Source organism: Bombus pascuorum, chromosome 6 (genome assembly GCF_905332965.1).
Source record: "Bombus pascuorum chromosome 6, iyBomPasc1.1, whole genome shotgun sequence".
NCBI lineage: Eukaryota > Metazoa > Arthropoda > Insecta > Hymenoptera > Apidae > Bombus > Bombus pascuorum.
In genome coordinates this window covers 11,612,585-11,639,407 of record NC_083493.1, presented here as the reverse complement: position 1 = coordinate 11,639,407, position 26,823 = coordinate 11,612,585, and the positions used below count along the sequence as shown (strand labels likewise).

Below are 26,823 nucleotides of genomic sequence, written 5' to 3'. Positions count from 1 at the left end.
TCTTGGTAACTCTGTTGTAAATCAACAATTTACCCGTGGCAATGGATTCAAAATAATGTGAAGACAAAGTTTAACAAACAAATACAATTTGATTTGTATGTACAATTGTAAAAAAGAAATAAATTTATAAATTACAAGACGATTTAAAAATTGAACTTCTAGTAATGTTCTATTTCAAATACTACATGAATCCTTATAGAACGTAATCAATATTACCATAGACTTAAGTGTTGAGTGAATTTTTTATTTTATGAAAGACAACAATTAACGATATATAAAATAACTAAAACTTGAAATAATTATATCAAAATTCCTACACAATAATCACGTAATTGAACGTTAGTAAAAATAATTTGAATAAGTATTAAGGAATACCTAGATTTTTTATTTATAAAAGAAAATAATTTAACAAATAATAATAGTTTGAGGAGCATAAGCATTACAATAGTGAATTTGTATTAACGTACTGAAGTATGGCGCTCAATCCTATTATCTCATATAACATAACCTTGCAAAGTCCTTTAAACAAAAGAAATGTTGTCTCTAATTCTACCGGAATAGTTTGCTCTTCCAGAAATATGACAGGACCGTAATATTCGTAAGTGAAAATAGTTCATATATCACCATTCAACATGGTAGATCTCAATTTAATTAGAGAATATCTTAGTATACAAATCAATGAAATAATTTGTTGGTGGTGGTTTTACATCAATGAAATTTCATGGCAGTTGCTAATAGCTGTTACTGCGTATTTTTGCGTTTGTATTTCTCTTTATTCAATCTTGAAGAAAGTTAACCATACAGCGTGGCAGCTTCCGGGTCCACCTGCCAGAATACTGTTAGTTACAGCTCATCCTGATGATGAGGTCATGTTTTTTGGTCCACTGGTGTACTGGGTTACAAGATCAAAGGCTACTAAGATTTTCCTCCTCTGTCTTAGCAATGGTACATTTATTAACCCCACATGAATTCATGATATTCTGGATGCTGAAAAAATCTCTACATATCATTTTAGGTGGGGATAACAAGAGGAAAGAAGAATTATGGAAATGTGCAGAACTCTTAGGAATTCCAGAAGATAATGTAACTATAATGATGTAAGAAACTGTTTCATCTATCTAATTTACAAAATAACTTCTTGGTAATTATTTGAATACAGTTCAATATTACCTTTTTAATCTTCTATCTTAGTTCAATAAATACATGTATAGGAGTACAGAGTTACCTGATGATCAAAATGTACAATGGCCAACAGAGGCAGTGGCAGAATGTATTTTGCAACATATAGAGATTTATAAAATCAATGCAGTTGTAACATTTGATAAACATGGGATAAGCAAACATAAGAATCACATTTCTTTATACTATGCCATTGCTGCATTATGCATAGAAAAAAAAGTACCATATTGTTAGTATTATTTATTGGTGTATTAAATCGACATTTAAAACATTTTAAATAATTGAATCTCTTTCCAGATTGTAAACTATATGTTTTAGAATCTGTGAATATAATTAGAAAGTATGTACAACTTTTAGATTTGCCAATTAGTTTGTTATCTGCTTCATATTGGTATTTAATAACATATGATCAAAAAAATAGCATAAAAGTAAGTGTGCAGTTAATATATATAATTTCTAGCAAAACTCTCATTTCTGTCATAGTTGCTAACATAAAGGAATTACCTTTACAGAAGGCTATGGCTGCACACAAGTCACAATATGTTTGGTTTCGAAAGTTGTACATGATATTTTCGCGGTATACATTCATTAATACCTTACAAGAAGTGTGTGCTCTTGATTTGGAATTGGATCTCCAGTTTGATGATGAATAACCTATATACATTAACTTATACTATTGTACAAATTGTAATTAATTGTACATATTGAAGAATTAAATTTATCTATTAATGTACATATAATAAAGACATTATACCATTCTCAGAGGAACTTCAGAAACTTCAGAAATATTTGTAAACGCTGAACATACAGTTTGAGTAGAAAGTATTTTTTTATTCGATCTTACAGAAATATACAATTGTTTAGAAATAAGAATGTATCTCGAGAAATAAGAATGTATCTCAAGGAAAACAATAAACACAGTTTTTATTATATGTAATTCGTGCATTAATTTCACTTATTTGATTATTCTATTGCAAATTTGTGTAGATAAAGTACAATCCTCAGTTTGATATGTTCTTATTACGTATATGTAATATACAGAATTTGTTTTCAACGTATTGCGCATTCAACAGAACTTTGAATTGCTATTAAAGAATTTGAGCAAGTACGAAATTATTGCAAGTTATACTTGCTATTCTAGATTTCAGATATATCCATTTTTAAAATCTGTCTCTTAGCGATAACGTACAATATATGTGATAATTTCTCATAATTTAAATCGTATTAGATTTGGCACAGTTAAGATTTGTGCATAAAGTATAATTAGAATTATCTTCATATTGTCCTTTTAACATTTAACATTTTTTACAGCATAATTTGATCCTTCATAAAATAGCAATAGATATGTGACATAAAACTGAACTATGCATGCTGGAAGAAATCATAATTATTAAATTATAGATCTTTTAAGTATTTTTATCATTTACTAAATATAAGTAGAAAATTTAAAATATAATTATTTGACTCTTTCCTCCAACATGATTAAAATACTATACTAGTAATACATCATATCAGTAATTTTCTTATTTTATCCTAAAGAGGTACAAAAAAGCTGCACCTTTTATGTAAAAAAAATCTCCGTTAGAATGACATCAAATAGAACGTAATGATGCAGTCTGCATTTATAGTCTTACATAATATAAAGATAATATTAAATAAACTTGTAATATGAAACAATATATTAATGCGTAGTAGAAATTTGTGCATATATATATATAATAGAAATTATAAGCATATATATGCATATCTTTGTATAGCAAATAGTTTAGAAAGAATACTCTCTGTGCGCTTATATTACTCGTATCTCGCACGTATATACAGTTTTGCTCAAAATAAACTATACTTTATCAACAAATATGTACGAAATATGGAATGTTCTCGTATGTCTTACACTGCATACATAGAAGTTCAACAAATAATCGAAGGAATTAATATTATGAAAGATGAAATCTTATTTATCTTAAAGCATCACTTAACGAATTCATAACTTTAAAACAAAATAAATGCTTACAAGACAGTCGCAGAAAATGGACGGCATAAAGTGTTCCCGCAAGATCCTCGATCAGTAAACTACTACAACATTAATCAATTAGTAGAATACTGAATTTAGGTACATTAGGTTCAGAGAAGAATAACATCAAATTCATTATTGATTCTTGTAGAGTAGATGTCTTCAATGTTTCGTAAACAAGAATGTCGAAGTTATAGGGGGTTCATCGCGAAGATCTCGCGGGCCGTATCCTAGAATCTATCCTTGACACGATGGTGCGAGCTCAAAGTTCCCATACCGGGTTGAGGAGAATCTGGATCTCCTGGATCTTGCAGGTATTGAAGTTCTTGTAATTCTTGAAACTTCTCATGATCTCTAATATGTGCATAGTTAGCAGATAAACACATTAAATAATGTATGAGACTTAATACAACCAACATGGCAGCGACTGTTGCTAAAATAAACATGATCTCTGCTTTTTCAACAAAATCTTTACAAAATAATTTCACTTCTTGTGGTCCACATACTTTCATATCCTCTACTCTTGTATTATTTGGAAATATAAAACCTTCAAGAAATATAATATATGAAATTTTATCTACTCATAGTAATTAATTAATTAATAAATGCATTAAAAAAGAAATAAATTATACTTACTAAATTGAGTGAAATCAATGCATTGGTCAAGAGACTGGACACGAGGATTACTGCATAAACCCCAGAATATAGTAAAAATCCAAGCAATTATAACCAAAAATGCAAATATTAGGAGCCATCCTAATTGTAATATATAAGTAATTGTCATGAACTAAAAAATGTAAGGAATGTTCTATTTATGCTGCTTCATACTGTGATATTATAACTAATAACATTAAAGTTACATACAACAGCACATGAGATACGTCCACCAACTCTGGACCTCCAGGCTCTATATACTTTATGTCTCGTAGCTCCAGTTGCAAGGCAACCAACACATAATATCATAAAACCTAAAGCTGCCATACTAGCACCAAGTGTTGCAAAAGTCAATTGAACAGGCTCTAGCCATCCAAGTCTTAAATGAAATACCTTAAATACATAATTATAAACAAACACATTAAATGTATAATGTACATAAAGAGAACATTATAATAAGATTATAGTGACAACTTACTTGATCCATCATTAAAGAACCCAATGTAACACCTCTATACATTGTACCACAGAATATACCAACTCCTAAGCAACACATTATTGTTGCAATAAGAGTTGCATATGGTACTCTGGCCATACAATCATTGCATATACTCCCTATGGACGTTAAAAAGATAATTTATTAATGATTTGGTATATATAAATTAATGATATTGTCTCAAAAGTTATAAAACAGATTATTACTGACTTCTAAAGTTTATATACTAGCATACACGTAAGTTTATATTATAAAGAACTTACTACAAGATCGATCTTCATAATCAAGCATATGAAGACTTTTTTCGGAAAATCTATCTATACTAATATTACTATTAAACCGTCTACGTAACGGTAAACTATCACTTGCACCTTGATCGTTCCTCATCTTTAATCATAAATGACTCTAACATTCGTTTGAATGAAGCGTGAAGCGATGATTGAACGATGAATGAGTAATGTTTCCACATATATGTATGACAGATAAGATTATCATGTATCTCGTACGATTACCCGCGATATTGGATCGTTACTAGGAAAGGTTTCTATTCGAGAGAGAAGATCTTTTATCACTATCATACATAAATAAACAATTGTTGTAAATTTGTTACTTACCCATCTTTCGATTTTAATGCTGTTCAAGGTTAAGTTCGTTTTAGGTGGATACTGCCCGTTGTAGATTCTGAGACTACAATGCTAGAATTCTCTCAATTAATGTCGTAATTGGATGTCATTCTACTGTACTAGTGAACAACATCCCACACGTTTCTCGTAATTACACATCCGCACATTACACCATTTGTTAATAGAGATTCTACGGGTTCTGACAAAATACTATTATTAGTTAGCCCTTAGAATATTTCGAAAATATTTTCTTTTATTTTATTTGCCTGGTTTAGCAGAATAAATCAGGATATGTTAATATTGTGTAGTAATTTTTGCGTTTTAAGTAAAATGTATGTATTTTTGGCGAATATCATTTGTTTTTGAATAAGCCTTTAAAACAAACCAATATGGCGACAAAAGGAAAAGTGAATGGGATCATTGTCCTCTCGATTATAGATTGTAGGGCACATAGTAAATCAAACATACTATTCCTTTTTACTACAATCAACTATTATTCTAGTAATGAATTATAGCTGTAGTTTTTATTGACCTTTATTTTAAATTTGATTGAAAATTACATTTGATTTTATATCTTGTATATGATAGCACAAAAGATATTAAATCTTTTATTATAGAATCTTATATAATAAAATTCTGATATAAGTTTAGAAATATAGAAAAAAAATTAAGATGTATCTATCTCTTTATATTTAAAAGATCAACTACTTAAAAGATATTGTATATATGCTATGTAAATATAAAAAATATAATTTTGCTCTTATTATAAGAAAACTACTTTTCAAAGAGCGAGTTAAATAAGATATTCCAAGTTATTTTCTCTGAAATAAATGCAAACAAGGCACCACTTTTTTTTTAATTAAATGGGATAGGAAAGCTAAGGAGTGAGGGAACAAAGGGAACAAAGAGTTCTTCCTATCTTTTAAAATAGAAAGTTATATTAAAATTATCATATATTAATAAAATTTTCCATAAATTTTAAATCAGAAAAGTATTCTTCGTCACTATTTTTTAGACTATGTATATCTTATTTACCTGTTCCAAATGACAAATATTATTTCGTTCGTTCCTGCAGTAGTCGCCCGAGAAAAATTTGTTGCATAGATATGTAATGGTTTAAAAAAAAGTCCGTGTCTGCACTAATTTGGGTAGAAATAGCTTAGAATATTTTATTTGGCCCACACTCTATATTTTATACAAAACATTTTATATCTAAATGTACAGCTAAAAACTACCGGATGTTCTTACTCTTCGGTTGAGCAAAATATTTAATAACTCCAGGTAGGTGGTATAATTTTTCTTTAACAATGTGTGGTACTTCCATGTTTTGTTGATAATTCTGATTATACTTTATAACCATACCATTATTACCTTTATAGATTATATCATTGCCATTGCTCTGAGCACTTACCTTAAAATAATAAATTTGATCAAATTATGTTATCTCATTTTATTGATTCTAATATTATTAATGTAATTTATAAATATACTTACAGTTAAAGTAGAACCATCTCTGTAATCAACATGAATATCTCCAGAAGATAATTTCGTCGCAGTACCTATACCTGGAATTGATACTTTACTAAAGCTACTACCAATATTTCGTATAGAATTCATTTTCCGTGACCGCGATGCTACTGTCGAAATAACAGAACTAGCATCAAAAGACGGCATCTACAATATTAATAATCATATATTTATGTATATCATATTTTATTAAAAAAATTATACGTATTTTGTTACTTACGACCGGTGCATTGTTCGTTGCTTGCGAAATATTCTCTTTTCCTTGTAAACAAGGAGAATCACTCAAAGCCGCATTAGGCTTACGTCCAATAAGAATAGGAAAGCAGGAATATCCTGTAGCTGTTTCTAAAGATGTTAAAGTAGACTCTATCAACAAACAACGCTGATAACATTCTGAATAATGTTCGTAATATGTATCTAAATGGGATGGAAATTCACCCTCGACATAAGTGGAACCATCACTCCTTTCCATTATTTTTACAATACCGTCAACACGTTCAATCTATAATGATAAAAATCTCAATGTCTTCAGTATTTACCTATAATTTATGATATTTATTTTTATACCTTTACTCCATCATAAAAGTGAATTTCACAATTTGGATGTGGTCCATTTTCCATAAACTGACATTTTGATCGTTCAGTATACATCGTTAATTTCGGAGTTTTTGCTTTTACAAGTTTTATGAAACGAGAGGCATATATGTATTTTTTGTGATGATGGGCAGGTAAATTTTCGTACGAATAAATGCTATCTGCCCCACGAGTCGGTAACGGGAGTGGTTGATTACCAATATTCGTTAATGATGTTGGTTTATAGAGAATAATTCTTAAACCATCGCTCGATATTCGACACACTTCACTTATTTTTTCCTACAACAGAAAGGCAATTATATATATATATTCACGTGAAAATTTATTTGAACATCATTTTTTTAATACATACCATGCCATTTCTACGTTTAATAAACTCGACGCAAACTTCGCCATTATCTAGAATAGTAAGAATTGCAGTTTTTGTCTTATGTCTCACAGGTTGCAATCTTTTAGAAGACAAAGGTGAGACTGATAATTTTACTCCGTTTTCTGTACTTTCAGAACAATTTTCAGCTTTTTCTTTTTTCCTATGTTTATCATACTTGTGTTTGTCAATTTCTTGATATGCATTGGAACTCGTATAGAGCTCACATTGTGAGAAAACTTTACTTTGTGGTACTAATGGTATTCCAGTTAATACAGGATATTCTTTAGCGTGATAATCTACACAATTTGTTCTATGTGAATGCATTCTTACAACAAACTCGGATGAAGGATCACTTTTCGCGCTAAACATAGGTCCAAGGGCACTAGATATAATGGGCGTTGATGATATTCTCTCTTCCGACCTACAACGCATTCTTGGCTTTCCATATGAAGACAATGTTCTTCCAACCCCTGAATCAACAATACCATCTCCCAATAATCCTTTCTTCATATTATTCTTTTCCTATTAATACAAATATATATAATAAGCTGATTGATTTTTTACACGATCTTTTTATTTATTACTTACATTGTATAATTTATTTTTTTTTATATTAGTGATAAACGGATGTTTCGGAATATCACGCAAGCGAATTCTATCTTTTGGATTCTTTTTTAATAACTTATCTATTAGGTCTTTAGCATTATCTGATAAATGAGCTGGCATGATATAATCAGCCATCACCACACGTGTTAAAGTGCTTTTAACAGCATCTGTATCAAATGGAGGTTTGCCAACTAATAGAGTATATAGCATGCATCCTAAACTCCATACATCTGCTTCCAAACCATGTGATGACCTTGTTGCTATCTACAATAATATAAACAATTAGTATTATATTCTAATTATTCTATATTCCTTATATATAATTACAAATTATTTGACAGACCTCAGGCGATATATAATTAGGAGTACCACACATAGTTAAGTGTTTCTCATCAGGCCTTGTTAATTGGGTAGCTAGACCAAAATCTGCTATTTTCTATAAATTAAGATTAAACTATTTTTAATGCATCCAGTTCAATTATTACATTCAAAGATCATATAATTTTACTAAACAGCTTTTTTTTTACCACTTGCATGTCCTTAGTCAGAAGCAAATTCGATAAAGACATATCTCTGTGAAGTATCTGGTATGAATGTAAATATAATAATCCTTGCACTACTTGACTAATTATATGACCAGCTTGTGCTTCAGACAATGCACGAGATCCTTGCATTTTAAGATAACGTTGAAGTTCTCCATTATGACATAATTCTAATACCAAATAAACATAATTAGCATCTTGGAAAACTGTGTACAGTTCAAGAATAGCTGGGTTCTTTAATTTTGAGTGAATTGCTATTTCTTGACCCACTCTATCCACCATCCCAGCAGCTTGCATCAATTTTTTGTCGATCTAAAATTATTTACAATAACTATTTAAATGTTTGTTTACAATAATTGTTTTAGATACATGTAAATTGATATGTGTACGTATATTTAATTTAAAGGATTATTTAAATTACCATTTTTATTGCGACTTCTATACCACTGCGCAGGCATTTTGCTCTATAAACACTAGCAAAACCCCCTTTCCCAAGTAAGTTTAATACTTCGTAGTCCTACGATTAGAAATTACTAATTAGACGTTAAAATGAAACATGTAAGCGGATAAATTCAAAAAGCTAACCTCTATTTGTTCGCCAAAAACTCCCGATAGCGATGGCATCACCGGCCTTCGAGTCATAAAACCATATAATTGCTTCAATCACCACGGTCACTATATGGTAGTTTTCCTTGCATACAATTTCTTCGAAATTAAATGGATTTAGTAAATATATTAATAAATTAGTAAATAGAAATAACATGGCGCGTTCGCCATATGTAAATTTTATATGGTTTTGAGCTCGGTAGATGGCGCTTTAAGAACATCTTAATTATTATTCGAAATGTTCATAAAATGATTAAATTATAATGAATTAAAGGTAGGTCAGTAATAAAAATATTAAAATCTGTTGTGAATTTAAACGTGTTCTCAATTTCCGTAACTGTAATTCATTCTAAATAACTATAATTACAAATTAATTACAAATAATATACAGCACAATTTTTACATTATGCGGATTGTATTAGTGTTTTAGCGAAATTGGACGAAATATTGAAATGCTGCACAATCTTTTGATATCATATGATTATTCTACAATATAAATATTTTGATGTTTAGTTCTTATAATAAATACCTTAGATTTACATTTTTAATTATTAGTTTCACTTTCACTGTGTAAGGAAATAATTCATACTATAATTGTACACTTATTACATCTTTCATTTATGAATTATTTGTGGCACAGGATTCGTTTACATCGCATTTTAATTGATTGACCTATGTTTTAAACTACCATACATGACAAGTATGGACTATTCCTTTTCATGAGGTCAGTCTTCAAAAATAACATAACTACAATGAATAATTCAGCGATGTTTAGTATTTTTACGAAAAAAAAAAAAAAAGACTGACAATACATTAAAGTAAAGAATTATTTTGAGTATTCATAGGCATAGAATTCTGACATCGTTGCGCCGGTGGTTGATAAATGGGCTGCGTGCTTCTTTGCTGATTACGTTTTTTGTTATAAGCAGTTTTACTTGCAGGAACGACACCACTTCCACCTCTTCGAAATTCCATACCTGCTATAGAAACTTTTATATACCTTTATGTACCTTAAATATAAATAATCATCGTAAACAAATTATAAATTTACCAGTTATGTGATTTTGAGCTTGGTCGTATCGTAGCTGCCTATTACTGAATCTTTGATCTGATTGTTTTTGATCCAAAACATAATCTTGAACAACTTGATTCTAGAAGTACATACAAGATATTTATTATTTATATACGGTATTGAAGACACATGTTTAAGTATTACATATGTTTTGCATACATCATCTGTTATAGGTAAGCAATCCACTTGAAGCACTTCTTCATAATTTTCAAACCCTTTGAATTGAACAACACATGTCCTATCTGATATCCCAGTTACTTTTGCGTTATAATACTATATTTTGAAAACATTAAATGAAATTAAATGTAAGTACTACTAGTAGTATAAGCTTTTAATGTGTAAATAATTATATTATTTTACCCTATTATCTTCCCAGTATTTAGCAAGACATTTATCACCTATGCGCCAAACCCAGGTACTCCCAACAGAAGGAACATTGGTATTTTGATTGTATTGGCTTTGTCTCCTTTGGCTATTGGATTCTACAATCCCCTTGCCACTAGAAGTCTCGTTTGGTTGAAATCTATTCAGTTGGTTTTTGTAATTTTTATCAGTTGTATTTGCAGGATAAGCTCTATGTGTTCCATCTTCTTGTGCTCGATTATGCCTAGCATAAGAATCATAAGATTGTTTATTCCTGGTATCTGTCTCATAGTGATTATAACTCCTGCCGGCACCAAAATGTTTGCCTTGTTGTTCTTGCGGAGCTTTATAATAATTATTACTATTCATAACGTTTGCCCCATCTGTACGTATTTGTACATTAGAATTTCGAGAATCATTTAACTGAGGTTTCTGATACGTTTTATGTAAATTATCTTGTTGAGAATAACTATGATTATCCTGATTTCGTTGAAATCTTGGTGGTTTATTTTGTTGAGAATGATTTCCGCCGTTATATTGCAAATATTGAGTAGTAGGACTATTAAAGTTTGATTTTTTGCTACCCTTATTTTCCTCTAGATGTCTTGGGGGAACTTGATACTCACGATTTCCTTTTTGAGATCTACATAAAGAAGACCTGTATCAACGAATATGCTTATAATTTACACTATTGTAAAAATTTTACCCATGATAAAGCATACCTTCCACCTTTTCCACTTTGTGATTCATTATTTTTAAGTTCAATTTTGTCATAATTGTTTTCCGTATGTTGAGTATAACTATTCTGAGGTGGATTGATTGATTCCGTAGATTCAGATTGTAAAGGTAATTTATCTTCCAGAAAATCAAAAAGGGATATTTTTCCACTACTTGGTTTACCTTCTTCTACTTTTTTATCGAATCGTTTATTTCGTGGTTCACGCGATTCTCGTGGCTCTTTAAACGTACTAAAATAATTGAAACAGGATTGATAGTCAGAAAGTCGTAAAAACTAATATTTTAAAATAAAAGAAAATAGATATACTTGTGTTTATCTGTTTTTTGCAAACTTTTCAAAGCTTTATCAACGTTATTTCGATTAACTTTTAAGGCATATTCTGCTTGTTCTATAGAAAAGCCTTGATCTATGATTCTTTGTACACTGTGATCTAGAAGCTATAAAACAATTACACGAGAGTAAAATTGTTTTAAATATTAATATTATGAATATTTCATAGAAATTACCTGCTTATTTCCTCCACCAAAAATTTTCTTGCTGCCTTGTTTAGCAGCTTCTGCTATAGCATCTTTACGTTGAGCTTCAAACTCTGTATTCTCTTTACTAGACTTTTCTTTTTCTGCTAAAGCTTTGAAGTTTTTGTCATGTTCAGAAACCTTTATAATTTTTTTCCCAAATGGTATCCACGGTGGTGGACCACCTTCTTCTGTAGATCTCATTCTCGTATGTAGTGCTAATTTCTGTTACAAAATATATTTCTTAGTTTCTTAGTTCTTAGTTTTGTATATTAGAATTGAATGATACAACATACTTTGTTCAGTTCCCATTTTTCTATAAGATTTGTTACTTTTCCCCCAAGTACTTGTGCTATGTTTGATGGCCTTAGCAAAATAATTCCATGGGACATTGCTACATTCCCACAACCAATTAGTATCTTTGTACCAGGAGGTGTATTTAAACTGCAATAATTAAATTCATCATATCAATTTTCTCATATAAATTATAAAAAGACAATTATTATTTATACATATAATTAATCAAGCAATGGTTTTATACCTTAAAAATGAAATATGTTCAACTTCTATAGCTTGAAAATTATTTTTACCATCAGTCAAAAAGAATTTTAACAAGCGTGGAGCTGCTCGAGATTCTTCATTGCTTTTAGGAGCAGCTACATTACGTACTTTTTGTATTTGTAATACAATATTACCTTGAACTATATCTCCTTGACCACTACCAATCTCTCTTAAATCAAGCTATACAATACATAAAAAGATTTAAAACATGCAAATAATTATTTGTTTTTAGGAGAAAGTTATATAAGGAGTTGCTCTTACATCTAATAATCGCTTGATAATTCTTTGTATATCAGTAACACTTTCAGAATCTCTTGCAGTATTGTACCCGTGATCTGTAATGTACCTAATCCAAACATTTATATATATCTGTACATTCAAATTTATAAAAATTTATTCGTGTTTTTAAACACCGACGTTCACAAACGACGAAATACGTCACTTTTTATACGTACCACCCCTTATCTTTCAACTTTTCCATAGTTTGCACCGTCATTTCGCTCTCTAGCCAGGTTTTTCAATGGAACGACCGTTTTGATTTGGCGACTTTCTCAGGTGAAATTTTATATACGTTACATGCGTACATTCGACTTGTACATAAACATGTGTCAGCTGACGTTTAAACCAATAAAGAACAAATTGTCGAAGTAGAAACAATTCCGATATTGAAATCAGCTACTTTTATAAATATACGGAATCGTTTATTATATATAATAATACCACTTTGCTTGTCCAAATAACGAACAAAAGGAACCGCGCCTATTAAACCTCGAATTCTTCGCCACCATCTTGAACATTTAGTGTACTGTGATTTTAAGATCGATATATCGGTACTGTGTTGCAATAGTTCAGTATCGATACATCGCTCGTTATTTGAACATGATGCTACTACAGGTATTATTGTCTAGCAATAAATTATATTTTTAGCATTTCATGTGACATTTTATTGGATTTTTAAACTTTTAATACATGTGTAAAGTTTTAAATGACCATTTATTTACATGTCATTTAGAGATTATAAACGAATGTAACATTAATTTTTACATTTATCTAAAAAATTTTTAAGTAATGTTATTTTTATAAGGTAAGTACATATAGATTTAAAATCTTTCCAAAATGTAATATGTAGTGGATTATGTAACGATATATAGCTACAAAGTAATTATACTTAAAACAGAATTAGAGTGAAACATAATCTCAGGCAGATTTTAGAAGAAATCGCGCAGAAGAGCTCAAGTAGATAAGTAGACTAATTGAATGTAACGCATCATTATTTGAAAATGATGCTTGAACAAACGCGCGGAAAATGGGTCATGAATACACGTCGCACACTCTAAATTCTAAAATCGAGTGTTGGGGAAAAGTAAGTGTAACATTTTTCGAATACATACTTGAAATTCCACGGATCATCGGCGATATTGAAATATTAAAATTCCATCATTAGTTTTTATAAAAATATTAAATAAGGCAGTATAATATCATTAACCTTTAAATAACTTGATAAACCGTTTATTAATCTATTGAATTATAATTTTTTTTTATAACCATTGTGTAAGTTTAAATAAAATTCAAAATAAGATCCGAAATATGTGTGACCTCAAGTAAGACCATGCAAAATGTTTCACATAATTCGTAAATCAATTACGATCGATAAATTTTACAGAGATCATTACTACCAACAGACCTCACGGTGGCGAAGAATAAGAAAGACATCAATTTAAGCTGATGATTATTACTCGGGTGGAGTCTTGTTTGAGCAAACGATGAAATTAGATCAGACAGGAACTAACTTCGGAGATGACGGAACGGTATAAACACGATTAAGAATATGACCCACTCATATTACCAATGCACCAACAAGAACTGAGTGTATACAACTCTATGATTATCATAGATTACCCATAAGAATTGTATAAATGCTTATCGAATAGAAATAAACGTTCCATTTTCGTTGTTCTTTATTTAGATTCATCGAGATATATCGAAAATACAATTATTGCTTTAAAAAATACATAAATTTAAAACTATTCGTTTAATTCTACATTTATATATTATAAAAGTGAGAGAAATTAACTATGTACTACTGGATCAGGACTCCTAAGTGAAAAATAATTAAGACGCTAAAGGCGTGTTACATCGAATATAAATAACACCATTACATATTTTCGCGAAGCTACCACTTATAACTTGGGTAACGCATCGACTAAATTATTGGCATTACTTAGGAGTACAAACATAGAACGTTATCTGTCGTTTCGTATATTTCATGGAATTCTTAAGAGCACAAAATAGTTTGTATGCTTGTATACATATATATACATTATATTTACGTATGTGCTCTTCACATCATGTATCCTACTATATCATGATAACAGACACAAACAATCATTTACAATTCTACATATCAAAGAATCATAATACTATCCAGGAGTTTAATATGCAACAGTTTATTAAGAAGAATATTTCAATACAATACGTCAATACAATAATTCAGTACAATACATTACGTCGTTCGATTGCGTGACGTACACCCGTCGTGTCGTTTTCATTCGTCAGCCATATCAAACCCATGGAGGACGACAATACACGGATGATTATCGAGCAAGTGGAAATAAATTAGACCTACATTATATCTATAGACGCGGCATATACCAAACGATACAATCTCATTGAATCTCGTTTCTCATAGCTGATATAAGAGTTCCGTACGTACACCATGGCGATTATGTATTTACTTTACCTAACTACATATATACTTAGCATGCGACGCGATACAAGAATACGAGATGTATCTCGTTGCCTCGTTGCATATATCTGACATGCTATGGTCGAAGATGCGGCCGTACGGGTACCTCGTATTCCACTTTCGGTAGCTCTGCCTCTGCCCCTCTCTCTTTCAAAGCGTGAATTTTCCGCGCGTTGGATCGCAAACAATGGATATACGCAGCATATACGTAAGTAAAGGCGAGGACTTATATTGCACAGGTACGTACAGGTACGACGATGGGGACACGGTAAACGATCATTCGTGGTGGAAAAGGGAGATTCGACTAACGAAGAACAGAAACAGGACGAAACGTGCGAGAGAGTAAGAAAAAGGCGAAACGGAGAGGGAAATAATATGAAAGAGAGAGGGAAATAATCAGTGAGACTGAGCAACACGGTAAACGAGAGGAAGAGAGAGGGCAAAACAGAGAGGGAGAGAAAGAGAGAGAGAGAAAGAAGTCGTGTCGGTTTTACCATTTCAGTTTCACTCAGACCCGGTCTGAAATCGCGCGTGTCCACGCAGATAGTCGAGCCGCAGCTTCGTGCCTGAATTAAAAGCGACGATTTTTCACCCTGCAGCGCTTCGTCGTTACTATATCACTCAACGAAACCGTGGGATTAACAATAAGTGATTTTTGCATTCCGCTGCTATTGAAATAACATCCGACCGTGCTACGTGAAACGGTGTCACGTTTCATCGACGACAGAAATTGTTTATCTTTCAGTCGCTACCAATACCGGTGACGACGAAAGAGAGAGGCTGACATACGGTAAACATAAAATCATGTGAGTACATATATAATAATATTCCTCGATGACCTTTACCAACGTTACCCATCAATTAATATTGATTATATGTATTTAATTTGAATTCCTATTGAGAAGAGATTATACTCGATGGCGTCAATCAGTTTTCAATCGTCAATTATCGTTCTCAGTTTGTTGGTTATAAAATTTTTTTGCCATTTCAAATTCAGAAATTATAGAACTCAGCTTTTTCCTCCGATAGAAGCACAGTGCGGCGTCGATTCATTTTGACGATCGTGAATTAGTCAGGAAGTTCAATTACATTCGATTTAGCATATTCGAGCGATAATGTACGGATTAACTTGCGCCTCCACGAACACAAACTCCATGAAGTTACGATGGTCAGCGATGTTGCAAGTGGCGATGGTTCGAGCTACAATTGCGTTTCGTCATATCGCGCGAGTAATTTCGATTTCGAACGATCGGTCGTAGTGAACGACGCCTTCTCGTGGCGGCGCACGCGTCATACGTTCCTTTATAAATTCGTACGATAAGAACGGTAGAAAACTGTAAGGCATTCACATCGCGTGCTAAAAGGCATTATCGTAAATGGCATTATCGTAGCGGTCAAGAACGTCCCAGCATCCATATTGTAACGAAGCGTGTTATTGCGAACGTTTGTTATATGCGCCGTTACGAGCCAAGAGAAGGAAAAAGCGGGCGGCATAATCGTAGATGCGCTCACGATGTTCGCGCGAGTTTCGGTGATCGTACAACACTCCGCGGACCGTGTAAAACCTGGCGACCTCGGTTTCGACGTAACTTTCGACCGGTCGAAAGGAGAACCCTCCATTCGGCTTTTTCTTCGATCGTTTCACATTTCGTTTCCTAACCATAAACCCTTGCTTTCTTTCCAGGTCAGATGTCATATGACATATTGTGACATATTTCACCATATTTCTCATTCTCGTGCGTATTTGATTACAATTCGGTTCGATTCCGTATTTAAGTTCTTTAATACCACTCGACTCGATGTTAATCGAAGTGAAAGATGCGTCAAATTTCTGAACACTGACATCAGAATTTCATAACAAATAGCTGAGAATTATTCGAATACTGGGAATTCCTAGCCCGTGACATTGCGAAGAACAATCTCGATCGCGAGAAATGCATTTTTAACAATTTTCTCGTCGTTAACGCAACCTTCGAACTAATTCATTGAAACGCTTCAACGTTTCACCGTTCTGCATACGTTTTATTGTTGCCATGCGTTTTCCACATAAATCGTTTTTAATGTCTTTTGGAGAAAACGACTCACGACGAGAAACTCGACAGCCCTATGCGTCAATGGCACAAGTATATGCATGATGTCAATTCGAATGGGTTTGTTTTCATTTTACGTTTATGAATCATACGATGATCATTTAACATAGGAACGTTGTAATTGAAATGTTACACAGTTGTACTTTTTAAACAATCAACTCACGATTTTCTAACCATTACTACGAGTAATTAATTTATCGTTATTAGTACACTGTGAAGCCAGTTCATATATTTAGATCGGTTCTTAAGCCGAAAAGAATTTATCAATCTTTTCGGCGCATAATAATTTTGTCTATTAAAAATAAATTACTTAGTTCTTCATAGGTAATTTTTTTTATTATTCTACGCTGCCAGGAAATTAAAAAATATTCTGCAATATTTATCAACATCTCTACTATATTACACAATTATTCGCCGACTCAAATGTTCGATAATTTTTCCGATAAAAATAATAATTCTCTTCGAAGAAGATTAAGGGTAGATTCCGCTTATTTGCTCTCAGAGGGTTAATTTTTAATACCGAAACTATAAATACTCGTGGCTAAGGAATGACCTGGTTCGCAGGTTAAATTCAAACGATCGTAATCGTTTGGGGAACTCGTGTCGTTCGTAGAAAGGGAAAAACACGTTATTACTCGATGCCGAGGGAGACGAGAGTTCGACGGAAGTGTGATCGATACGCGTCTAAGTCGTTTGAACGGTCGCAATTACGACGCACAGGGGCAACTACAACGCCCTAATTAAGTTAGTACCGCCTTGATGACCGGTTGCCCATTATACCTCCAGGACGAGGAAGGAAGAAGCGTTCCGATGACGTCATTCGTCTCTTCAGTTGCTCTATTATTTTTACGTTTTACAGTAGTCGTGGATTACTTAATGCGAGGGGGACGCCGCCACTTTCTCTCTCGTATAACGTGTCTTTGAGGCAGTATGTCGGTGCGTGACCAAGCCTACTCTCAAGAGTTACTACCACTACAGCATGTTGCAAAACCGGTGTTGACCCTCCTGCGTACGATATCGTTGCACTTATGTCGTTACATAACGTTTACGCGTTTAAGGCGATTTTTAATCGTTCAGCGAGTTAGACGCTGTTGCGTCAATTTCAAGTAAATTCAGTAAGCCGTTTTAATTTGACGTGATTTAAACGGATCGTTGAGATAACGAGAAGGTTGGAACGTTAAAATTTTAAGTAGCCTTCCACGAACGGGTCGTGTTTTGTGACATCGGTCGCTGAAACGTTGAAATGTTCGACCACGATAACTGAGGATTATTGATAAAGGGGCAAGTTTACACGCGATATGACGTTAGAGAATTATTTCTCCCTTCCCTTTTTTTTGCGTGACGAGAAACGTGCATTAATTATGATGTAACTTTAAATAAATCAAGGGTAACGAACAGCATACACACGACAATTAAATATACGACCCTAATTTATTCCCAACACAGAAACGTGAAATAACGCGGTTTCCATGCTCCAGATGTAAGTTCACTTTTATTATCCTTGGTGAACAATAGCCGAGACGTCATCGAGGATTATTGCCGAGGATCTCTTTATTATTGTCCCGATCTTTTGAATTGAGTTCTAAAGCGAATGTTGTTTGCCGATCGACTGGTTTTCGTCCGTATAATATTCGAGTGAATCGTGGATGGATTATATGATGGATTAAATATCAGCATCCGAAACCAGAAATTCTAGTCGCATAAGCTTACGATGCTAAAATGCCTGGTTACGATGGAGATACCAGATTGATGTAATGAAAAATAAAAAACGATAGAAGTAGTAATAATCCGGTAGATCGAATCGCGGCCGTAGAACGCTTTGTAAATAACAACGGCACAGTTCTCCCGATAAGGATTGTGTAAGGAAGCTAATGTGTATAATTACAAGGCGGAAATCGATATGTTCGCGCGTACGGATGTGCTAGGAAACTGTCGTTCCACGTATAAATAACGTTGTTCTTTTTCCTATTAAACCGTTTCTGAACTAGTTTCCCCTATCTAGGTCAAATTCGTCGAGGAAAATTGTTCAAGATTACGTGCGATGATAACTGAATAACCTCTGTGATCAGTTAAGACTTCAATTCCTCCAGATCGAGGATTTCTCCATATTACACGCGTTTGAAAAGACGCGATAAAAATCGTAGAGAAAAGAGAATATTACAGACTATGATATTCATGCTTGAAATAAAATACTAATGCTATAACGCTTTATAACGCTTTATAATTTAAAGGATATTTGCGTAGATTCAAGCTATCCTTTTATTGCAATTAGTACTACTTTCTAGATATCGTATTAACACTTTCGCTTTCATTTATTTGACTCTACTCGATGTTTCGTACCTCTATATTACACACACATTAAAAAACGCTAAACGTATAATTTATTAAAATATGTACGTTGCTCCGTTACGTTATTAATAGCAAACAATAACTGTGAATTTACTTAAATAAATTTAAAATTATTCGAACGATCGTGAAAGTGTTAAGATAAAAAAAACTCCAACTAATTATAATTCTCTCCATAAACGAGCAAAAGTCCGGTTTATAACGGCTTAAGAGTAACGTACTGTGGCACACCATTCTCTGAAGCACATACCTCGAATACAATAGATCCCTGATACGCTTTCAAACAATATGCAATACAAGGTAGCATAGCACCAAGCTACCTTTGTAAATATCATTTGTGTGATGATAAACATAACAATGTATTAACCACCGCCACCGGTTCGAAACGACCTAGTTCAGTTGGCCCCAAGAGGAGTCGTCGGTATGCCCTCATCTACGAGAAGGTCATCGTTTATTGTCATCGTATTGAGCAGGTGCAAAACGACCGATGGTGTAAGACCTACGTTGATGTGTTTCTAAACGGATGACCGGGAAAGCTCGATGATCACGACATGCAAAACGGATCGATCGCGATCTTTTACGTTACATGAAAGAGATCCATGAGCTAGTTACGAGCAATGACGGGCGTGTATAATTCACAGCGGTGATTCACGTAACAATCGAGCAGGGTTTTACTCATCGCATCGATGACGATCTTGAAAACGTGAGTCGTCTGGCTGTTAAGAACGCATTTACGCGGTCTACCATACACGAGGCTATTAGGCAGTCGAGATACTATGATATATCTATAGATCATAAACTACAGATTATTGTTCTTTGGGCGATTTATTCAATAATGTTCTACTATAAATCAAGAGAAATACGATAGGCAATTTAAGGAGATATTTCAAGAGCTGATGGTTCAAAGAAGTAAATTTTGTATGACGTATAAAATGATAGACTATCATGATCGCACAAGTAATTAGAAATTCAATAATGTAGGTAGAAGTTACAAAATGTTTAACAGGTATCTTAATGCTTATGACTGGCAGTATTACATAATTGCAGTTGTTGGTTGTGAAACTTTTGGATTACGTCATTTTTTAAGATTTGCGATTAGGATATAGAGTAAGTTCGCGATAATCCGTTGAAACAAATAACTGACACCTGAAAGTCATTCGAGAGTTTAATCAGAAGGACACGTGAATATTATTGCGTTTTTGATATTTCTTTTTCTGAGAAATCGTAATGCATTGATGTTTCAACTTATATATAAGGAAAGTTCAGAGGTCGTGTAATAAACGTTTGATGGACGCGTGTTTGGAACGCAGACATATTGATTTGAGTGATTTCAGCAAAACAGCCCCATCTGCGTATTACTCGAGAGTTCAGACGCAGCTTCAAACGCGTCTCCGATCTGAGAAATCCAGAATTTTCTGCCTCGCTGATTGAGATTGAAGGAGATTTGGAAGCCGATCGACATTCCAAATTAAAGGTGACGAGACGGTGGCGTAATCATGATTAATTGTTAGCAAGAATGTGGGTCGACGGAAAGAAAAAATTGAGAGCGATCACGAGATTTATGAAATCATAAAAGAGTTTTCTGCATGCCGTGACATCAGCGCGGAAACAATTACTAAATCGTTCGGGCGACGTCTGACCGCGTCTTAAAGAATTACAATGACAAAGATTACGCGATCGTTTGATCCTTATACGGATGTGGAACTACCGTTGCATTTGCAAAACAGAGTCTCAAGGCTTTCTAGGTATCGACTAGGGAGTTCGCATTAATGTAATTTTAAAATGTTCGTCTAGTCATAAATCAGACGATAAATTAATAAATTCGTGTTTACATTCCAGGCGAATCGCATTCGAGTAACATGCGTGAGTCGATCGAAAACAATTTTGATGACTCATGTTTACAATTTACAACCTCTACGACTCGTTGTATTTAATTTAGAACGTAACATTCACAGTCTGACATCATTTTCTGCATTCATATTTACTTTCCTCGTTTGTAGATCGAGACACAAGGAAAAATGGGATACGAAACAGAAATGGACAGCTGCGGTCGCTGTATGAAATATTCCTTGTTCATCGTGAACTTCATGACCTTCGTAAGCATCAGATATATATAAACTATCACAATGATATTTTAAGTAACAACGTATAAACAATGTTTTAGATCGGTGGCCTCGTGATAGCTGGATTAGCGACGTGGGCTCTGTTGGATAAAGTATCATGGATAGGTGAACTAGTAGGGAACGATTTTCTAACAGGCGCTATTTACGTTCTACTGGCCGGTGGCATCGTCGTCGCTATAATATCGTTCTTTGGTTGTATCGGTGCATCCCGAGAAGTAAAATGCATGCTTCTCACGGTAAATCTTGTGCTCTTTCTTTTCGCTCTGACTCAGTCTTCGATCTTAGAAGACACCTACCGATTAAATTATATAACCTATAAAAAAAAATTATTCCAGTATTGCATCATCATGTCTTTTCTGTTCGTGTCCATGTTAATTGGCGGAGCGCTCGCGTATGTGTTCCGTGGAAAAATTGTGAACACACTCGAGAGGGAAATGTCGAGTTCGATGAGAACTTACGATTCTCATAAAGTAATCAGGGAGGCCTGGGACACGACGCAGTCGACGGTAAGCGCGAAATAAGAAACACTTGATACGCAACAAATTTCATGCGGATAATTATTTCGAGCATCGTGCAAGATATCATGTTTGATTTGGAATAATATTTTTTATTCTTTTCCCCGTTCCTGTGATTTTTAGCTCCATTGCTGTGGAGTAAATGGCTGGAGGGATTGGGGAAATCTGGGACTCAACGTACCACAGAGTTGCTGTCGCGAGATTCAACCTGGCCAGGTAAAGATTAATTTTCTTAACGAGCTCGTCTTTGCAGACGAAATAGCCGTCAGCGAATTCGTGCATACGTAATCGTAATAATTAGTGATTTACGGGCGGAACTCGTGGCGTGCGAGTCGTTATGCAGTCTAGCGTTATTACCTTGATGAGATACAATGATATTCTAAGAACCGAGAAAGAAAAAGGGGATCTCTCTTTAGTTTTAGTGCGGTTGCTTTCGATTTGTATTTGTTTGCATAATTCATGACCGAATGGTTTACAAATAACGGTCTTTATGCTTCAGATTTGCTTCCAGATATACGTACTTCAACGTACTTGTTCGTTATTTAAAGAGAAAATAGAAATGAACGCAAAGAAAGTTTGCTTTTACTTCTGGTTTTTATTTATACCATGAAAATTATCGAGAAATACCAACAGCCGATTTGGTAGACATCTACTATAGTACCGACCAACGATAAGAACCCGATGATTCGGAATTCCAGTTCATAGCATTTGCAATTCGAGATGGCCTGTTAGGAAAGTCCGGTTCGGATAGTTCTCCACGGAATTTCGAAACGGTTACGACCTATCGATTACAGTTCAGAAATGCATTCATCCTGTGGTAATCTGTTAATCGGGACCCGAGTTCGCCGCATCGCCTCTCACGCTTTCACCCGGTCCGATCGACTTTCTCAAGCCGAATTGTTTCTCATGGAGACTCGATCGATCTTCTGTTGCAGCGATTCAACTGCAACGCTGGAGCAGACACGGTGAATCCTTCGAATGCCTATCTCGTCGGTTGCATCAATGGAACGCAGATTTACATGCAGAAGCACGCGACAATCATGGGTGGCGCTGGTATTGCAGTCGCGAGCGTGATGGTAGGACTTTCTCTGTTTTATTTACATTTTAATCGGTTCCAATACCAGCCAGAATCCATTAAGAAATATGTTTCCATCGGGTATTGCCGATGTGCGAGCTTTTTCTTTTTACTCACTTTCGACTGTTGCGATAATTCTGACATTAACGCAACGTCAAGCGTCTCTAATTAAATTGCTTGAGAACTACACGCGTAGAAAACATTAGAGAAACTTTCGATGCACAGATATATGATTCTTCTCGCGATGTCCAATGTTATTATTAATGTTCCTCTTTTCTACAGTTATTTGGCACGGTACTCGCGTGCTTTCTCTTCAGGAAGATAGAATGACGAGAGATGTGCTTTAAAAGATAACTTCGTTTTTCATGACAAGCTAACGAAGAGAAAGAAGTGGATGTCAGCCGTCCTCGAGCGACTCATGAATTCATAATCAACGTCATCGTCATTGAGTGTACCTAAGCTGAAGTACGAGAATCAAAATGCATCTTCACGCGCATCTTTCCAATGTACAGTTCTCACCGTTGTTTCGTTTCTTCTTTCCTTTTTTCTTTCTTCATTTCTTTTTTCTTTTGTTACATTTAGTATTATACTCGATGTACCTTTGTTTTGCGATTATTCTTTTGTAATCTTTAAGAATACGCCAAGTATTCTAAGTTTAATATTATACATAGTGCACTGTATAAATATAATTCGTATGGTAAAATGCACTATGTTCCTTACACGCGTAATAAATATAAAATGTGTACAAACGTTCATTGAAACCAATTTGAATTTCAATTATTCCATTGCTATTCTTGCGAAACGAATCGTGGTGACATTCCTGGTTTATAAATCGATTGATTGATGAGATACTGTACGAGAATATTTCTGCTCGAATGACAAGAAGTTCGTCAAATTTTGCCAGAGATATCCAATCGCGTTCTTTAATTCGGTTAGCGGAATGTACATGCGTCAGAACGTTTTCCCGTTGCAAATCCTATTCAGGCAACCCCCTTCGTATTCCCCATATCCTGTCTATCCAACGATAAAACATACAGACACGAAATGGTTCAAAGGGCAAAGGATTTGTCACGAACTTTTCACGGTAGAACGAATTTCAAGAGGTAGTAAATATTTGTAATTCAAACGTCAATTGAAAGTCGTTGAACGAAGCGCGTCATGCTGCTATAATAATATGAAAATAATTAATTTAATAATTACTACGAAACATTGAAATGCCCTTGAAATTACGTAAGTTTAAGAAAAGAAATTTTATGAATGTTTATCTTCATATCTGGAATAATTGTTCTACTGTAAAGAAATTAAATTAATTTCAGCAGCTGATTAGACGCTATTACGTATATGTATAAGGAGGACTAATTTGAAGAAAAAGCGCGTTGCAAGTGGAGCTTATTAAAGGTACAAGACAATCTATTTGCGAGAAATAAAGGCGCATCGATACCAGGATGCCTTATTGCTCGTCTTTTCTTCGGGACCGTTCGTGTTTTACTGGAAAAGAGGGAAAAAAGTGGAGTAACGTGGCTACAATCTTCGGTAATGAGAGAGCGTACATAGCTATTGTTTTGGGAACAACCAGTACGTTTGCGAATCTCCAACCGGTACAAAGACACGATGGACCAATCCGAGTCGCATAGAGGCAACCCTTCGCGTCGATATTCCAGACGGTCATTGGTGGTACAGCGGAGGCAAGAAATTTTTGTTCGAACTGTTTCAACGTTTCTACTTTTTCCGTTCGAAGAACTTACGATATTTGTCAATCGTTCAAATTACATTCCGTTACCTAAAGAATTCATCATAGTAAATTTCAACGAACTTATCGAACGGAGGAACCGAGAGAAAAAAAAGTTAGTAGACACGCAACGTAGAATTGCAAAATAGAATGAAAATGGTAAACTAAACGGTTTATCGAACGATTGCCCGACGTTCTAATCGAAGTTTAGCATTTGAAAGTCTGCGTGTCTGCTGCCTTCCACTGTATGTTTGCCTACAGCTTATTCACCCCTTTATTGTCAGGCAGCAAGTCTCCTTGCATTAAAGCACGACGGGTTCCCGTAATCCAGGCGTCTCGCCAAAATAAACCTTCGTCGCATTTTATCAGCCCTGCTTTTTAGTTTCCTTTTAATTATCGAACGATGGTACAGTCTATGATAAAGTTCTTGCGATACCTATCAAAATTATACGATTCATATATACATGTGCTCGAGCATGTTTCAACAATTCTATTCGATTCGCGATACAATGCACGGAGAAACGTTGTTCCTTTGCGTTTTAAAACATTCACGGAGGTACATGTGCAGGGAGAACAGTTTCTGCCAAATTTTCCACGGCCCCAGGGCAAGGTGTACAGTCGACGGAAAAATTCTGTGAGCCAGAGACGTCGGGTACAATCCTGTTGAAAATTTCTTCTGTCGTTTAAATCGCTGTGTCATAGTAAGGCGATATTTCCATAACTGCTCTATCGCCGAGTTTTGACTAAATTTTCCTGGGTCTAGTCGCACCTTCTATACCGTGATTCTAATTATTCCTTCCATGCTGGTCGATGTATGCGTTCGTAATTTTCCACTACGTGTACGTATGTATGTATCATAGTTGTTGTACGACTCGTCACGTCCTTCCGTCCCTTTCGGTTTATTCACCCTAGCGTGCGTCACCCTACGTGAGTCTTTGCGTCGAGGCGTGACTGGCTGCCATTCCCAAGGCGTTCGAACGACCCAAGCGTGCCATACAATTTTCCATTTAACCATCCTCCACGTTTTTTCTCTCTTACTTCCTACCTATCGATCTTTCCAATCTGTTGCACTGATTGGTCAAGAGGAGATCACTGTTTTACGAGAGAAGAGAAACATATCGTAAATCTCACGAATTCCTCTTATCATCATCGAAGCAGTAGTGAAGCATAACCAATGACTCATCGCCCCAAAATCAAACAGATGAAATACCGAGCGTAGCCACAAAGAACCCAGACCCTATCTAGACTCTCATATGTTCCACCCTTTTTCACATATTCAACCGTAGATTGAAACTTTTACCGCGCGATTACTGCGCGAACAACTCGAGCAATCCGCAGAATCGCTCGGTTAATCGCGCTGAAAATCCGGAAGAAGTCTCGCCCTGTCAGGTTTTCGGCTCGTTTCCCTTTTTTTCTTCTGTTCGTTTTTCTAATTCAGGCTCGACTTTCACCGCGATTTTCCGTTCTTGTGTTATTCGCCTCTCGAGATTAGCGTGCTCATCGCGGCCTACATGCACGCGATAAGTTTTCACGCCATTTTGCCACTCTGGATGCACGAAACTCTGCAAGTATAAACGCGTGTTGCAATCCCACGCACGCGTGCGTGCACGATACACGCTGTTAACCATTCCCTGCGCCGAATAAGCCCATACGGCGTGAGCCATTCTCGCGCGTTGCCACAAAGGGTCCTCGGACAATGACGAATGAATCGCAACACACTACCGAGGGATAATACTACTCG

The 26,823-nt window shown here is 34.5% G+C and overlaps 5 protein-coding genes and 1 long non-coding RNA gene across 11 annotated transcripts; 3 read left to right on the top strand and 3 right to left on the bottom strand.

Annotated features, from left to right (window-relative positions):
- The first annotated feature begins 148 nt into the window (after window positions 1-148).
- Window positions 149-2,116, top strand: LOC132907979 (N-acetylglucosaminyl-phosphatidylinositol de-N-acetylase). 2 transcript variants are annotated; one of them, XM_060961461.1, is made up of 5 exons: window positions 149-945; window positions 1,016-1,097; window positions 1,212-1,408; window positions 1,477-1,611; window positions 1,695-1,817. In XM_060961461.1, the coding sequence occupies exons 1-5, from the start codon at window positions 633-635 to the stop codon at window positions 1,769-1,771; spliced, it is 804 nt and encodes a 267-aa protein (XP_060817444.1). In that variant the 5' UTR covers window positions 149-632; the 3' UTR covers window positions 1,772-1,817. The 2 variants fall into 2 exon arrangements, with proteins under 2 accessions (XP_060817444.1, XP_060817443.1); XM_060961460.1 differs by having other exon boundaries at window positions 158-945; window positions 1,477-1,607; window positions 1,692-2,116.
- On the bottom strand, window positions 1,990-5,378 carry LOC132907978 (neuronal membrane glycoprotein M6-a). Of its 2 annotated transcripts, none has more exons than XM_060961459.1 (5): window positions 4,955-5,378; window positions 4,323-4,459; window positions 4,055-4,237; window positions 3,827-3,977; window positions 1,990-3,737 (listed from the first exon to the last, which is right to left on the bottom strand). In XM_060961459.1, exons 1-5 carry the CDS (start codon window positions 4,956-4,958, stop codon window positions 3,421-3,423), a joined length of 792 nt encoding a protein of 263 aa, XP_060817442.1. In that variant the 5' UTR covers window positions 4,959-5,378; the 3' UTR covers window positions 1,990-3,420. The 2 variants fall into 2 exon arrangements, with proteins under 2 accessions (XP_060817442.1, XP_060817440.1); XM_060961457.1 differs by lacking the exon at window positions 4,955-5,378 and adding an exon at window positions 4,604-4,926.
- Window positions 5,379-5,879: 501 nt separating this feature from the next.
- LOC132907975 (serine/threonine-protein kinase PLK4) lies at window positions 5,880-9,397 on the bottom strand. 3 transcript variants are annotated; one of them, XM_060961451.1, is made up of 11 exons: window positions 9,188-9,397; window positions 9,024-9,119; window positions 8,588-8,914; window positions 8,404-8,496; window positions 8,043-8,324; window positions 7,437-7,976; window positions 7,058-7,363; window positions 6,929-6,992; window positions 6,711-6,856; window positions 6,458-6,637; window positions 5,880-6,374 (listed from the first exon to the last, which is right to left on the bottom strand). In XM_060961451.1, the coding sequence occupies exons 1-11, from the start codon at window positions 9,242-9,244 to the stop codon at window positions 6,195-6,197; spliced, it is 2,271 nt and encodes a 756-aa protein (XP_060817434.1). In that variant the 5' UTR covers window positions 9,245-9,397; the 3' UTR covers window positions 5,880-6,194. The 3 variants fall into 3 exon arrangements, with proteins under 3 accessions (XP_060817434.1, XP_060817435.1, XP_060817433.1); XM_060961452.1 differs by having other exon boundaries at window positions 6,711-6,835; XM_060961450.1 differs by having other exon boundaries at window positions 6,711-6,992.
- Window positions 9,398-9,510: 113 nt separating this feature from the next.
- Window positions 9,511-13,271, bottom strand: LOC132907976 (tudor domain-containing protein 3). 2 transcript variants are annotated; one of them, XM_060961453.1, is made up of 11 exons: window positions 12,914-13,271; window positions 12,720-12,804; window positions 12,439-12,638; window positions 12,194-12,341; window positions 11,889-12,122; window positions 11,689-11,819; window positions 11,366-11,611; window positions 10,641-11,286; window positions 10,440-10,553; window positions 10,260-10,359; window positions 9,511-10,188 (listed from the first exon to the last, which is right to left on the bottom strand). In XM_060961453.1, exons 1-11 carry the CDS (start codon window positions 12,952-12,954, stop codon window positions 10,022-10,024), a joined length of 2,112 nt encoding a protein of 703 aa, XP_060817436.1. In that variant the 5' UTR covers window positions 12,955-13,271; the 3' UTR covers window positions 9,511-10,021. The 2 variants fall into 2 exon arrangements, with proteins under 2 accessions (XP_060817436.1, XP_060817437.1); XM_060961454.1 differs by having other exon boundaries at window positions 9,511-10,185.
- Window positions 13,272-13,293: 22 nt separating this feature from the next.
- On the top strand, window positions 13,294-14,413 carry LOC132907984 (uncharacterized). Its single transcript, XR_009658287.1, has 3 exons — window positions 13,294-13,352; window positions 13,473-13,542; window positions 14,122-14,413. It is a non-coding gene; the product is annotated as an uncharacterized LOC132907984 (long non-coding RNA).
- Window positions 14,414-15,681: 1,268 nt separating this feature from the next.
- LOC132907980 (CD151 antigen) lies at window positions 15,682-24,118 on the top strand. Its single transcript, XM_060961462.1, has 7 exons — window positions 15,682-16,010; window positions 21,641-21,736; window positions 21,805-21,999; window positions 22,099-22,269; window positions 22,402-22,494; window positions 23,214-23,354; window positions 23,636-24,118. Exons 2-7 carry the CDS (start codon window positions 21,659-21,661, stop codon window positions 23,681-23,683), a joined length of 726 nt encoding a protein of 241 aa, XP_060817445.1. The 5' UTR covers window positions 15,682-16,010; window positions 21,641-21,658; the 3' UTR covers window positions 23,684-24,118.
- Window positions 24,119-26,823: the final 2,705 nt, after the last annotated feature.

Coding starts and splice junctions, on each gene's coding strand:
- LOC132907979 (XM_060961460.1), top strand. CDS start 633: ATGGTAGATCTCAATTTAATTAGAGAATATCTTAGTATACAAATCAAT. Junction 946..1,015: donor CCTCCTCTGTCTTAGCAATG/GTACATTTATTA, acceptor ATATCATTTTAG/GTGGGGATAACAAGAGGAAA. Junction 1,608..1,691: donor ATCAAAAAAATAGCATAAAA/GTAAGTGTGCAG, acceptor TTACCTTTACAG/AAGGCTATGGCTGCACACAA.
- LOC132907978 (XM_060961457.1), bottom strand. CDS start 4,727: ATGAGGAACGATCAAGGTGCAAGTGATAGTTTACCGTTACGTAGACGG. Junction 4,460..4,603: donor TTATGAAGATCGATCTTGTA/GTAAGTTCTTTA, acceptor TAACGTCCATAG/GGAGTATATGCAATGATTGT. Junction 3,738..3,826: donor CATTGATTTCACTCAATTTA/GTAAGTATAATT, acceptor TATTTCTTGAAG/GTTTTATATTTCCAAATAAT.
- LOC132907975 (XM_060961450.1), bottom strand. CDS start 9,244: ATGACTCGAAGGCCGGTGATGCCATCGCTATCGGGAGTTTTTGGCGAA. Junction 9,120..9,187: donor TTTTTGGCGAACAAATAGAG/GTTAGCTTTTTG, acceptor TTCTAATCGTAG/GACTACGAAGTATTAAACTT. Junction 8,497..8,587: donor TGACTAAGGACATGCAAGTG/GTAAAAAAAAAG, acceptor CTTAATTTATAG/AAAATAGCAGATTTTGGTCT.
- LOC132907976 (XM_060961453.1), bottom strand. CDS start 12,954: ATGACGGTGCAAACTATGGAAAAGTTGAAAGATAAGGGGTG. Junction 12,639..12,719: donor TTATCAAGCGATTATTAGAT/GTAAGAGCAACT, acceptor TGTATTGTATAG/CTTGATTTAAGAGAGATTGG. Junction 12,342..12,438: donor GAACATATTTCATTTTTAAG/GTATAAAACCAT, acceptor TAATTATTGCAG/TTTAAATACACCTCCTGGTA.
- LOC132907980 (XM_060961462.1), top strand. CDS start 21,659: ATGGGATACGAAACAGAAATGGACAGCTGCGGTCGCTGTATGAAATAT. Junction 22,270..22,401: donor GGGACACGACGCAGTCGACG/GTAAGCGCGAAA, acceptor TGTGATTTTTAG/CTCCATTGCTGTGGAGTAAA. Junction 22,495..23,213: donor GCGAGATTCAACCTGGCCAG/GTAAAGATTAAT, acceptor CTTCTGTTGCAG/CGATTCAACTGCAACGCTGG.